The 14811-nt window shown below is 53.0% G+C and overlaps 1 protein-coding gene across 3 annotated transcripts in view; it reads right to left on the reverse strand.

The window, feature by feature from the left end:
- The window catches only part of PLPP1 (phospholipid phosphatase 1), a 55118-nt gene extending 48550 nt beyond the window's left edge, over positions 1-6568 (reverse strand). Inside the window, exon 1 of one of the 3 annotated variants that reach the window (XM_054575344.1) lies at positions 6186-6568. In XM_054575344.1, coding sequence (XP_054431319.1) covers positions 6186-6243 — 58 coding nt within the window. In that variant the 5' untranslated portion in view covers positions 6244-6568. The remainder of the gene's footprint in view (positions 1-6185) is intronic. The other 2 variants (XM_054575346.1, XM_054575345.1) reach the window with 2 other exon arrangements.
- Between the last annotated feature and the right edge of the window lie 8243 nt (positions 6569-14811).

Consider the following 14811-nt stretch of genomic DNA (forward strand, 5'->3'; position numbering starts at 1 on the left):
ACCAAATGTGAGGACTAGCAAGCCTGTTCTTCCCGCGAGGAAGGACCGTTTCCGCGGCCTCGGCGACAGGGACAGAAACGGCAGCAGAGGGCAGGGCCTGCCCACGGCCTGGGCCGCGACGCCCGGGGCCGCATCAGGCCGCCTGTCAGCCTCAGGGGCGGCCGCGACCACGCGCCGAAGGTGCGTCCAGGCTCGTGAGTGTCCCTGTCCCTAATACAGAACTGGCTGATGTCACGGCTACGAAAATAATTGAAGTTCCAGTTGGTAGGGCCGTAGCGCATTCGTTTTATTCGGCAGACACAGACCGCGCCTCAGCGCGAGGCACAGCTCTGAGCCCCTTCCACGTGGGCTCACTCGCGCCCGCTGGCAGCCACGCGAGGTCGGTGTTCACACCATAATACAACCAAGGAAACTGAGGCACGAAGAAGAGACTCGACCAAGACCCCATGGCCAGTACGCAGAGGAGGGAGAAAGGGAATCCAGAGGCTGCCACCAGGCCCCACGGCCTCGCGCACGTGTTAAAGGAGTTGGGGTTTACACAGAACAAGTCGCTCCCACGGCTCGGCCTGTTTCAGTCAAGGAGGTAATGACTCCGCGCACCTTCTGGGCTTTACACCGGGGCAGACGGGGCGCGGGGGAGAGCAGGGGGTGGGGGAAGGTCATGGAAACGAACCACAAGGCACAGAAGGGCTGAAGGCGGCTCCCAACAGCCTCAGGACAAACGCCTTTGAAAAGTGAGAGAGGCGAGAGGAGGCTTCCAGAACCCCTCACCTGCGTGTTCCCGGGCGGCGCGTTCCTAGCCCACGTGCTGAATTACCGGGAAGCAGACAATTAACATGCCAAATTCCTTTCCATAAAACTGAAACTCTATGTTAACGGATGCCCTTAACATCCTGGAGGTCAGTGACTTTCTACTAACTTCTGTCTGTTTCAGCAGGATCCACAGTAACACTTTAAACTTGAATTCCTTGCCCCAAAGAATCAGGATAATTCCCCACACAGAGTAACACAGAAGAAACTTGGGTAAAGCTCAGTCAAAAACAAGAGAAAAATTAATAAACATGTGTCGCATGTACATGAGTTTCGAAAGATGTAAATCAAAGAGAATATAAAGAATTCACAGTTCATAAAATCCACAGAGGAAAAACGTTCTCTGAACATCTCCATCCCTGTTCCAAGCGAGGTAAATTTAAGTTAAACCTCAGCCGTGTAACATCCACGACCGGCAGTACCAATTTCCTTCAGGCTTCTGCTCTTGTTCCAACTGGCCATTTAAAGACAGAAAAAGCCTTGCAAAAGGGCTCCAGTCTGACCCTAGAATAGGCCAGGTTTGACAAATTTTTGTTCATTTTTTGAGATCCCACCCTCCTCTGTGGCCAGGAGGAAAGAGAAACACCTGGTCAACTTTCCTCAGAAGCAAAAGGAGTCTGGGTATCAGAAGGGGCTGCAGCAAGCGATCAGGGTGGGCACTGCGTCCTACGTGCTCACCCACTGAGAGACGCCCTCGACTGCCCGTGGGGCTCGGCCCCCACGCGCCCACCGCAAGCTGAAAATGCGTGTGGCATACCCCACCCAGCAAGCATCACAGCTTCCACACCCTCCTCGAACGGGCTCAGGGCTCCTGCGTTCGCCCAGAGCTGGACCATCGTCTCGAATTCCACCCGAGGCAGGAGACACGGACTCTGCAGAGCACCTGCTCTGGCCCCCCGCGTTCAGGGGCCAGGCTGCCGCGGCCCAGCACCCCCAGAGCGCGCCATGCGGCCTGCCACTGGACCGGAGACTGGGGAGGGGTCTCAAGTTAACGTTCCACGTGCGGTTCCCATAGAATGCGCGTCACCTTCACGCCCTTGTCAAGTCAAAAGCAGAAAAACAAACAAACAAACAAACAAAACACCCAGCCCTGGCTGGGGTGGCTCAGTGGCTTTAGCTCTGACCTGAGATCTGAAAGGTCGCCAGTTCGATCCCCAGTCAGGGCACAGGCCTGGGTTTCAGGCCAGGTCCCCAGTAGGGGGCGTGTGAGGGGCAACCGATGGATGTTTCTCTCCCCCTCTCTAAAAGCAAGTAAATAAAATCTTAAAAAAAAAAAAATGTAAATTAAACTGTCCTAAACAAGGGACTGTCTGTACTTATTTACTTATTTTTATCTTCAGTACCTCGCACAATGCACAGACCTACTCGGTATTAAATAAATACGTACTGGATAATGAGTGAATGAATCAATAAATGTCAAGTGAAAAGAAAGGGAACAGACGTTAGAGACTAGTCAGCAAGTGACTTTTTCACGAAATACTTGTTTTCCCCCAGGAGAGAGGGGCCGGCCTGAGGGCCGGAGAGAGACGGCCGGCTCAGGAACGAGACGTCCAGGGCAGAGCGAAGCCAGCCCTGCGGCGAGGCGCTGGGGCCCGACGAGGAACAGGATCCCAGGACCACCTCGCGTTCGTGGCCGAAGCTGTCTGCCCCGGCTGCTGGCTGCCACCTGGCAGAGCGGTGCCCACATGTGGAGCGCACTGGGGCGCCGGGCGCCCTCCCGGCCCCGCGGGCCCCGCTGCGCCCCTGGGCCCGTCGGCACCTGCTGCTGGGGGCGGCTGCAGCTGGCATCCCGTGCAGCGCGGAGCTACCTTAGATCTGTTCTGGACACGCCTGAGGGTTAGCAGTAGAGTCCAGGCAAAAACACACTCCCCGGGGAGCATTCAGAGGGGTTAGTGAAGGGGCCCCCGTCAAAGGCAGAGGCAGGATTCAGGGGGGAGGCCAGGGAGGGGAGAGAGGCCCCGGCCGCAGGGTCAGGGAGCATCGCCGCCTGCAGGCCCACAGGGCGGCTAAGGGGGTCACCGGAACCCAGAAGTGCTGTAACTGGAGCTGGCAGAGGCCGCTGAATGGAAGGTGCGACCTGCTCGCAAAACACAGAGCAGCTCCGGCAGCCCCACCGGCAGGAGGGCACTGGCTCTGCCAGGCCTCGGCTCCTGTCCCACCGGCCAGAGCCAGACTGACACCAAAGAGCAAGAGCTCAGCTGACACAGTCCACAGAAGTCACGTCCCAGAGCGCAGAGCAGCGCAGAGCAAAGACTGCAGGGGCGGAGAAAGGGATTCTAAGTGACCGCCACGCAACAAGGCACAGGTCCACCAACGGTTTGCCAGTTCCATCCCAATCTACAGGACAGCATGGGACAGCCTGTGGCGAAGTCACAGTCGCAGGTCCTTGCCTGCGCTCCTGCTGCCCTGTATCAGTTTGCGGAAGGGACAAAAAGATCCCCAAAGTAATTCCAAGCAGCTTTTGTCATTTCTGCATCGGAGAGTAAACAGATAGCCCGCTTATCGGTAGTGCATCAAATCTGGGACCACTCCCGCCTCTCTCTCAAAGGGCACCTGTCCCAGCCCTCCCTCGGTGCGCTTATCTCGATGTACTATAGCTCCGGTTCGTTCCTCCCTCCTGCTCCTCCCTCCGGAGACCCTGCGCTGCGGCGGGGCAGGGCGTCTTCCTATCTCCCTGTCCTTACCGCCTCCCAGGCCTGGCACAGAGTCAGCCTTCAGTCAACACGCTCTGAACGGCCTGGTGGACTCGGACCCACTGACTGGCAGCCGAAGGCCACGGCGGACAAAATCTGGGGCGGCCCTCAGCAGTTCAACACCAGTCAGCTTCACTCAGGACCTGGTCCCGCACGCTGGGCGCGCCCCCCTGCAGGGCAGCCTTCCTTGTGCACTCGGGTGTTGACGGCCGTTTCTACAAAACCCATCCCCCAAAGAGCCAGAGACAGATGCAGGGCGGCACTCCATTTCAGGAAGAGGTCAAATACACCTCCTCTCTCAACAGCCTCGCTCCTTCTCCAAGAACTGAACAGATCTGCCGAAGGAACTAGCAGCTTGGGTGCTTCGTGGAGAGGAACTCACGGGGCGGAAGTGCTTGTCTGCCCACGCACAGGGTCGCTTCGGCCGGCGCCGCCCGCCGCAAAATTACGAAGCAGCCAGGTGACACGCTCACACAGCACCGTCCTGCGAAAATGGATACACTGTCTGGCGCTGGGTGGTTATTATCAGAACCTGGGACATATTTACATTGTAATTATGAATCATTTTCACAGAGCCCTGTATTTTGAAGTGCTTAATCATCTTTCTGTTGGTACAGTCAACTCTTACCTGTAGTTTTCCACAGAAAAAGTTAATGCCAGGCTAATAACCCTCTTTCCACTACCATGATTTTAGGCCGCCAGGGAGGTGAATAAAAATAAATTAAAAATGACTCTTAGACGCCACAAGAAAGGTGAGTTTGCTATAAAAACACATTGTCTTCCAAAACGCAACATGAAAAGGTTTTGCTTCCCTTGCACCACCGTGGCCTGCTCACTGTTGTTTGTAACAGAGTTGATGGTGTTAATTGTACATTCATCTTATAACTGAACTAAAATAGGTCAGTACTTCATTTTATATTGAGAAAAAGGGAATTTGGGTCTCATCATGACAATACACTGAGTTACTTTAAAAAAAAAAAAAAAAAAACCTCTGAGGTAGAAACGTGTTTCATGCAGGTTTCTTTTCCTAAAACATACTCGGTGCATAAATCTTCAAAAAGAAGCTTTTTCCAAAACCATCAAAGATACTTAAAACCCCGAAACACAGTTTTGCCTCCTTGATAAGCCCTGTGCCTCTCAGGTCCCCTCTGAGATTAAAGGCCAGTGGACACTGGGCCGTGTTGACAACACAGATGACAAGAACCCTAACCTCTAAAACCGCACTGCGTTCCACGTCCCTTTAAAAAGCAAACACAACGCGGACCCACCGTGTGGTCTGTGTTTAATAACAGGAGCTTCAGCTCCCTCAGAGTGTGATTAAGTTTCCTCCGTCAAGCAGGACAGTGCTTGGCTCAGGAAAAAAAAATGGTTGTTTTATAAATTATTAACTCCCACAGGGTAGGAAAAGGGGAATTTGATATGTCATTCTGGCAGGACGCAATACACAGCGATGACAGGATAATATCCCAATCACCTCCGACCAAACATTTCCCTTTTGCTCCGTGAAAATATAAAAGAAGCGTAACACACTGAGCACCAGCTAAAACGCAAAGACAAGCTTCCTGTTGAAAATAAGTGAATGTGAATATATTTTAACGACATTATTAATAGGTCCTGACACCTGAAGCGATTGCTTGTGACTTGTGTCTCCTTAAAAATGGTGTTCCAAAACTGCGTCTCCCTTCCCTACCCTGAATCCCTAGGCTTCACTGCGGAACAATACTGGAAGCGTCTTGGTAAATAATAAAAATGTTTCATAAATAATCAAAAGGGATCCTCCGTCCACAAACACCGGGTAACAGAAGGCGCAAGTCTGCCGCGAGGCCGCAAGCACCTAGGCAGCCAGCCGGCTGGGGCAGGAGCGCGGGGCGCTGCGCTGACCCCGGGGTTCCCCGCAGACCTGGAGCCCCCGCAGATCTGCACGGGGCTGCTCGCGAGTCACCCGGCCGCCGCCTGAGACGCTGCCAGGGCCGTGGCGCCGATACCCACTCGCGGGCAGGGCAGCCCAGCCCTCCGGCGGGTCTTGTCGCGGTTCCCACGCGCGTTAGGAGTTCGCAACGCCCTGCCTTAACAACATTGCGTATTTTAAAAGGTGAAAGTGCCTCCCTCCAACGCCTATTGCTTGTTCAGATGACTTCAGCGCTGTCCTGTCCAAGAGGAGCAAAGGCGAGCCGGAGCTGAGCGCTCCCGTCCGGGAGACGCCGCACAAGCGCTGTCACAGGAGAGCAAAGCCGCGCGGGCGAGGGGCGCGCAGTGAAGCAGCGGCAGGTCTGGGACGCCCCCGCCCCCCAAAAAAGCAAAAGCAAGCACTCCAGACCTATAGGCAGAAACCTGGCACCCTCACCCCTTCGCAACCTGACAATTTACAACCTGGTAACACCTTCTAATTAGGAGCGTTCTGGCCTTTTATAGACGGAAAATTAAACTGCTTCCCAGCAGTGAGATAAAGCGGGCAGTGGCGCCTGTCTGTGGGACCCCCCGCCCTCGCCCCGGGACTGCAGCCCGCGGCTCCTGTCGCTCCAGAAGCCGCAGAGCTGGGGGCGCCCTACGCCGGGGGCAACAGCGGGCGCGACGGGCAAGGCGGGTGCGAACAGGCGGGCGGGGGGGGCGGGGCGCAGCTGCCAAGCGGGGTCCCGGCGGCGGTGGCGGCAGCAGCAGCGGCGGGGGGCGGCGCGGACGTACCCAGCAGCACGCACAGCATATCCAGGACCACGTACGGCAGCCGCGTCCGGTCGAACATGGTCGCGGCCCGGGCGGCGGGCGGCGCGCCGACTCACGCACTAGTCCCGACCGGGCAGCCGCCGAGGGCGAACGGGACGGGCGGCGCTCGGAAGGCAGCTATGGCGCCGGACCCTCCCCCACAGCGCCGCAGCCTCCCGGTCGGGCCGACACTCCTCGGACTCTCTCCGCCGGCCCGGCCCGCCCCGCAGCTCACCGCCCGGATCCCGGCGCCCACTCCAACAGGCGGGGCGCCGGCGCTCGAGCTTTAAGGATGGGGAGTGTTGGGGAGGGGCGGCGCGGCACGGGACCGGCAGGCGCGCTGCCTCCCGGCTGAGCGGGCGCGGCGGGGGCGGGGCCGCGAGACGCCACTCGGGGAGCTCCGCCAATCAGCGCCCGCCGCCCCGCCCCGCTCGCGGAGCCCGCCCCTGAAGGAGGCTGCGCGGCGGCAGGGTGGAGCCTGGGGGCGGCTCCCGTGCGGGCCAGACCGCGGCGCCGCGACCCGCGCACTGGCCGCTGGTGTTCGCTGCCTCGCGGGGAGACCTGGGCCCCCACGCCGAGCCCAGATGCCCGGCTACCTCCCGCTCTTCCCGCAGGGGACAGTAACAAAGACCCTCCCCCTGTCTCCGAGCCCTCGACTCACCTAGGCCTGCACCTGGGCCTGCAAGTCCGGCCTGGAACCTGCGAAATCATCCCCTGGGGCCTCGTTACCTCTGATAAGGGATCCGATTTCTCACCCCAAGGCTTTGGTAGGCGAGCCCACGGCCTGCCCGTCGTAAAGCGCCGCCGCCTTTAGTGCTCCGGTGGTAATTTTCCACCCGCTAACCCCACGCGACTGTGCTGGGGCGCGCGGAGCTGAGCGCAGCTCCTCCTGCTGCGGTGGACCTGAGCTTGAAAAGAGCCGTCCCGCCACTGAACAAGTGTCGCCTAGGCTCCTTGAACGGCGGGCAGCACCGCTCTCACCCGACACCCGGAGGACTCCGGCGGAGGCGTAGTCCACCTCGGCTCCCCAGCCAGGAAAACTGGATGCCGGAAAACCCCGTTCTCTGTTGTAGTCGAGAACTGGTGCAGCCCGGGAAAATGCTGTGCGAGTGTTTTATTAAAGGTTCAGCCCTCTCCAGGCGTTGAAGATCAGTATCTTTCCTCCTTGTTCATATACTTCTCATACAGATGTGTAAAATGCAAATCGAAAGTTGTAATTACTACTTCTAAAACTTTTCTTGCGAAATACCCCTGAAATAAAAATCAGTGGCGAGATAACATTACCCTCGGGGAGTCGAGGAGTACCACGTGATCCACACAACCAAAAATGCGTTTGAAGAAGCCCATTTTTCTTTAGGACGACTGTGAATTTTGGATTTCACCTTTTATTTATATTTTTTTAAAGCTTTAAACAATTTCTCCCTGAGTGATATGCCTTAGTTTATTGTGTGGTTTCTCTTACTTCCAGATTAAAAGGCCCCCAGATTGCAAGGCCACAAGAAACTGAAATTACTTGCGGTCTCTTAAGTATTAAGTATTCCTTTAAAAAAAAAAAATGTATTGAGACTGGGGACCAGACATAGTCTAGGGGCAGTTTTTTATTTAAATAACTTTTGAAATGAACATTTTAAATACTTTTTCAAAAGTAAGCATTCAAAAAAACCCCTTACTGTTTAATGTGTGTATGTTCACTGTGTCTTCACTCATTCATTGGTTCAACGTTTACCGAGCCTCCACCCCAACAAGCTGGATACAAGACCCTCTGCGCAGCCGCTGAGACACTAGAGCGCAGGGTCGGTGCCCTCCAGGAGCACGCCCCCCCACACCCCACCCGCGGTGGGAAAGGCGGGCCTGTGATGAAGTGAATTCCGGGTGTACAGCAGGGAGGGGGGCTTTTACCTGAGGGCTCCAGGAACACTCCTTAGGAAGGCGACACCACCTTCTTTCCCGTCTCCCTCCCTTGCCAACAATCATTTTCTGCGGTGAGAAGAAAGTCAAGAACATCAATTGCTGATATGTTAACAGATTTTTTGTCAGCAGGAGGAGTTACAGCTTTAGTAAGGAATCAACAAAACAAAGTCCATTAAGATGTACGAAGTCACACGCTGTAATTTAAAATAGGATCTGTGATCTGTTCCAATGAAAAGCAGTTAAGTCCTTGGCTGAAGAGAGATTGACTATGGAATGTCATTTTGTTTCTGGGTGGGAGCTTTTGTTTGTTTTTGGAGGGAGCGTTGTTTGCTTGGTATGCTGTCATGATTGGATTCTTGTGTGATTGCTGGAATCGAGAATGAATTAAGTAACCTTGAAATGACGGTGAAAAGAGTAAAAAGGAAACACACACTGGATAGTGACACCAGGAACACCCCTGTGGGGATAGGGACCAGTGTGTCCCTAGACTGGATGTGAAAGCTCAGAGGCTTCCTTACATGCTTAGCAGAGCTTGTCTGGGGCCTGGATTTTTTCCTCTGACACAGGCCTAAGACAGAAGCAGAGTGAGTTTGGGAAGGAGACCCCTTAAGTCTCCCCGAAGAGGGAAGCGAACATGCTCTCTCCATGAAACTAACTTTCTCATTTCATTACTAAGCAGTTTGAAAAGGAGACTGCAGTCTAGACCCTTCACTTTCACTTTTTCTGCAAACACATCTGTATTCTCACTTCTGTTCCTGCTCCTCTCTGTGTATTGTTAACCTGGAATTGTCGGTACGTCTCCCTCTGTCACGGGACTTCCACTTACTTCATCAAGTGTCTGCAAAGCAATAAGAATACATTCCCTCAGAATATTTGTACTATTTTTTAAAAGATTTATTTATTTATTTTTAGGCGAGGGGAAGGAAGGGAGAAAGAGAGGGAGAGAAACATCAATGTGTGGTTGCCTCTCACACGCCCCCAACTGGGGACCTGGCCCGCAACCCAGGCCTGCGCCCTGACTGGGAATCGATCCTGCAGCTCCTTGATTCTCAGACTGGCACTCAATCCACTAGCACCACACCAGCCAGGGCTATTTATATGTTCTCATGTCCTTTCTCCCCACCTGGACTGAAGCAAATATAGTTTCCCTCATACGCGGGTGGCACTGTTAGACCAAAACAATAAAAAATGTAAATGTCTCCTTACCTAGTGTATCACCCCTCAAAATTTCACAGCATGGTACATCATCGTCTTTCTAACACTCATTGCCAAAGCTATTTGTTTCTTACCTTATTTAGGTTTTATGTAATGTTTGATATATCAATATATATATAATATGTAACACGTCAGGAAGTTACGGAGCACAGTAACAAAATGAGCCACTGTGAATCTGCTGCCGGATTTACCTGTGCGGTGCCTCAGTACCCCTGAGCCTGTCGGTGGGCTCTCGGCCCCCTCTCTCCCCACTGCAGGGGAGATGACCGCTACCCTGAATTTCGTGTTTCTCTTTTCCTCGCTTGGTCGCCTCTTTTTGAAAAAGCACATAACTACATGCACGTGTACCTCTAAAAATATGTATTTTTCTTTAGCTTTTAAAAACATTATGCCAAATACAGTCATCTGCTCTTGATGTTTTTCACTCAAAACTACATTTCCTACGTTCAGGTTGCTGCACTCATTGAAGTCTATCATAGGAATGTATTTCATTCATTCTTCTGACAATGAGCGTCTGGGTTATTGCCATTTTTGCTGTTACAAAAATGCTGCTGTGATCATTGGGTGACCTGCCTTCCGTGTGGAATCGGGGGTGGGGTGCACCCTAATCCGACCTCCCTAGGTGACCCCAGGTCGCGTTGCCAGGGATTATGCCGTCTAACCGCACCCACACTGGTCGGGGGGAGACCCCACATGCTTATCGACACGTATGTTGGAGGCTTCTTAATTTTTCGCTACTTTAGTGGGTGCACTGTGTATCTCGTCATAGTCTTAATTTGCATTTCCCCCGTCACTCAGGTGGCTGGGCATCTTTTCCTAAATTTATTCATCAGAAATGTATCCTCTTCTGTCATTTCCCTGTTCACATCTATTGCCTATTTTTCTACTGGGCTGTGTATCCTATTTTTAGCAAACTGTGAAAGTTCTTTATATATTCTAAATACTGATTCTTTGTGTTGTAAATTTTTTTCTCCCAATACTGTATGGCTTGTGATTTCACTTCTCTTCTGAGCAGCCATGTGGCAGAATTCTTGTCAGGGGAAGCAGAGGTCCTCTGGCAGGTTCCTGGGGAAGATTTTGCTTTCCTGACCAAAGAAACAACAGGCTTTACTACCTCCCTTTCTACCTTCCTTGACCATGGACGTGATAGTTTGAGCCACAGCAGCCATCTTGTGATCAGGAGGGAAGGACAAGAGGAGTAGGGTCACTGGTCTTTCTAATGTTGAGCCACGACAATGACCAGCAACTGGCTCCCTCCAGGTTTCTTCTGGTGTGAGAGAAAAAAAAAATGCTTGCACCTCAGGTATGCATGAGAGATACAAGACTCAAGAGTATTTTGATTCCTATTATTGAGAAACCACCAGTCACCTTACTCAAAGATAACCTTTTACTTGAGCCGATGTCATGGAATTTCTGGTCCAAACCAGATAAAAAAACGGATGCTGAGGGGAGGAGGCTTTGAAGACTGAAGAATGGTTTGGGCATAGAGTCAAAGGAAATAGCACATTCTGGAGCCCTTGAGTAGGAAAAGCTGCAAGGCAGGGAACTCACGCTGAGGATTAGTGGAAAGTTCCAGAAGGTAGGTTCGTAGCTCAAAAGTGTATCTGGAGGCAAAGAACAATGACTAAAAATACACAGTGACTCGCCGAAGGCCGTCTTTTAAAACGAGCCCTGGGCTCTGGGAGCGAGAGAAGTCGCTCTCTGTGGGCTCTACACCCAAGATGAGTAAACCTCATTTTACAAGCTGGGTTACTTAATTTCAAGTCCTCGGCTATGTGTGTTTCCATTGCGTTGCCTTCTGTCTTCCTAAAGTCTTGTTTATGGCTTCCAGGCCCTTCTCAGCTTGGCTGCAGGGCGCTGAGGGAAATGTCTGCTGCTGACACTCGGCCCAGTCTGCCAATGCGACTGGGAGGCAAGAGTCACTGAAAAACCACAGAAAGCGAGTGAACCTCTGCGATCAGAGTCGTGGGCGCAGGGACAGGCTGGGCTCCACCGGGCTCTTCTCTGCCCAGACTCTTCGCTGGGGTCACACTTGCGGGGCCCAGGGTTGACGCTGTTTCTTAGGAAGACAGTAGTTTCTTTTTTCCTTGGTTTCAGATTTTACTTATTTATTTTTAGAGAGAGGAGAAAAAGAGGGAGAGAAACATCAATGCACAGAGTTACATCGACTGGTTGCCTCTCACATGCCCCCAACTACAGACCCCACCGTTAGCCCAGACTGGGAACTGAACCAGAAACCTTTCGGGCCACAGGCCAACGCTCAGTCCACTGCCCCCCACCAGCCAGAGCCGCAAGGCAGTATTTTCTTCAGAGGCTTCTTGTGATGATTAAATATTGCACAAAGTGTAGCTGCAATTGCCTAGCAAATGTTTGACCTAACGCCATTTTTTTTTTTTTCCAAAGAGTTCTGCGCATCTGCTTCCCGGCCGCCCACTCAACCCAACACCTACCCCAGTTCCCCAAACCGCCGAAGAAAGGGGGCTGGTCCTACGCGGCCTGTTCTCAGTAAATCCACACCTGGCCTGGGGCTCACCACTTCCTTTCTCTAGGATGCTCACACGCTGGTTCCTGAGCTGTCTCCTAAACACACGTATCACCCATGATACAGAAGCTCCTTTCCTATAATATATCTATAGTCTTAAAGACATCACCTGTTTTTTTCTTTTAAAAAAATATGGAATAAGATTACCATCCAGTTCTGGGTCTTTAATTGGAACCATCTGTTTTAGAAATGAATAAAATGTCCCCTTCCTCCATCTTCTGATTCCCTGCTTGTCCACACCCCAGTCTGAGCTGGTCTCACCCTTCCGGCCCCTCTGCCCCGCCGCGCCGACCCCGCACCGAGGCCGGTCAGCTGCTCTGCTTGGGCGCAGGGAGGGGGCCCCCTTGGGCCTTCCAGTCCCAGCTCCAGGGTTGTACTCGTTGGTACAATGACCTCACCTGCAGTTTTTAAAAAAATTGCTTGAATAAACAAATAAATGTGCAAAAGCAAAGCAAACAAGAGTCAGGAGAGAGTCCAGCTGTGTCCCCCACCCCAACCCTTTTTTCCAGCTCCCTCCCCCAGATTTAAGCGCGTCCTGGGGGTGAGGGGAGCAGGGCCGACTCCCCCGGGCAGCGGACAGGAGCCGGGACGCCGAGGCCCGCGGCCTGGCCCGGGCTCCCCAGGGCCGCCCCCGCACCCCGCGGCCCAGCCCCTCGGCCTCTCTGGCAAGCCCGCCGTGCACACCTGCGAAGAGCAGTGCCCGACCCAGCGCCCTCATCTCCCTGACGTTTTCCGCCGCGCTATTCAAAGCGTGTGAAGGAGCACTCGCTGGTGGCGCTGCCGGTTAGAGCAGCGATTTTCAACCTTTTTCATCTCCTGGCACGTAAACTAATTTCTAAAATTCTGCAGCACACCAAAAAATATATATATATTTGCCAATCTGACCAAAAAATAGGTATAATTTTGATTCATTCACACCAAACAGCTGTTGTTGTGTTGGTTGTTGTCACTTTTTTATTTGGCAATCTAAGGGAAAAGGGGTCAGTGCCCCTGACAGAAGAGTCAGGTATTGCATGTTTTAAAAATTCTTGCAGTGCCCTGGCTGGTGTGGCTCAGTGGACTGAGCACTGGCCTATGAGTCAAAGGGTCACTGGTTCAGTTCCCGGTCGGGGCCCATACCTGGGTTCCGCCAGGTCCCCAGTAGGGAGCTCACAAGAAGCAACAACACATTGATGTTTCTCTCCCTTTCTTTCTCCCTTCTTACCCCTCTCTCTAAAAATAAATAAATAAAATTCTTAAAAAAAAAAAATTCTTGCGGCGCACCAGGTGAAAATCATTGCGTTAAAGCATCATCCGCCAAGGTTGTGGATTCGATACCCAGTCAGGGCGCCTACAGGAATCAACCAATGTGTACATGACTGGGTGGAGCAACAGATCAGTGTTTCTCCCTCTTTCAATTTTTAAAATTTTAATAAAATAAAAATAAAAAAGAACGTTTGTAACATGTAGGAATTGCAAAGCATAACAAACTAAACACCCGAGGACTGACTACCCAACACTATCTCTGATGTTGAAGTTACTTGGGCGTTTCCCCCAATTCCACCCCCTACCTTGCTCCCCTTTTACCCCCACCAACCCAGTGGTGACTGCATTCTTAATTTCGTCTTTATTAAGCCTTTATTTAAAGTGAAGTGTGGCTTTAGCACATATTTGTTCTAGTCAATATTATACACGCCCTGAGCTTTATAAAAACAGGACCACACCACGTACATCAGCAAGGGAGGATGCGCTTTTTCTGGTCGCTGTTCCCAGTGCTTATTCATGGCGTTACCTGTCGCTGCAGACCTGTCATTTTCGCTGACGCACGCCTTTCTGTGTGCGCCTCGGCCGCACTTCGCTTACCCACTCACCCCTCAGGGGACGCCTGGGCGGTTTCCTCCGGACTTCCACGTGCGCGTGAAAACGCGCCTGTGAACACTCAGGAGCTTGCATGCTTGTCAGGAGCAGAACTGCAGGGTCCTGTAGCCGGGTGGCCATGGCCCCCAAAGACATGCCCACGTCCTGCTCCCCCAAACTGGCTGCTGCTACCTTGTACCGGGAAACAGTCTTCGCACACGCCATTCCGTGAAGGGCCTTGACGTGAGGGAGTTCCCTGCAGCAGCCGGGCGGGCCTTAAATGCAGTCACAAGTGTCCTTGTGCGTGGGAGGCAGCTCGAGGCCAGGCAGAAGGGAGGGCGACTCCTGCCCACTCCTGGGTTTGAGTCCGGTGGCACTGACGTCAGACTTCTGTGACAGACCACATGTTGGCAGCTCTAAGCCAGCAAATACGTGGTGATTTGCTACAACAGCCACAGGAAAGTAACGCAGGTCTGCACGTGTGCAGCTCCACAAGCTAAGGCCCAACGATTCCAACCGCAGGCAGCAGGTGCCCAGACACGAGGCGTGCCAATATCGCGCATCCCACATTAGCGCTAAGGGTGGTTCCGGAATTCCGGGGAAGGCTCGGGAAACTTGTCTTCAAACTCTCTGTCCATAACGCTTTCAAAACAATGGGGAAAAAAGTCACCAAAGAATGGGCGTATAGAGAATGGGTCACCATCGACTGGTACATCTCCGGCTATTGCTTCGCAGGCTTGTTCGAAACAACCGAGTTCTTCGCTTGGTTATGTTACACACCTGCTGTCAGGGACCTTGGAGAGGCCCTGTTTTTGGCCCCGGGCCAGGGAGGTCTAAGCAGCTCTCAGACGCCAGAACGGGGTTTTCGGATCCGGGACGATTTCCTCATTTACAAACCAATTTCGTTCTCCTACCGAGAGCAGCTTTACCTACCGCGCTGGGACGGCACTTCTCTTCCTGAAACAGCCTCCCGCTTCAGTGAACGGGGGAACTGCAGGTAAAATCGCTGTGCCCCGGACTCCTCGCCTATCTGCTCTGCTTCACTACGGTTCACAACCCCGAAACTCGCCAAGCTTCCAGCGTTCCCAGGTCGCCGTCACTGCT

The sequence above is a fragment of the Pteronotus mesoamericanus genome, unplaced genomic scaffold (assembly GCF_021234165.1).
Source record: "Pteronotus mesoamericanus isolate MK-2021 breed Mesoamerican mustached bat unplaced genomic scaffold, CSHL_Meso_final contig_29, whole genome shotgun sequence".
NCBI classification, from domain to species: Eukaryota; Metazoa; Chordata; class Mammalia; order Chiroptera; family Mormoopidae; genus Pteronotus; species Pteronotus mesoamericanus.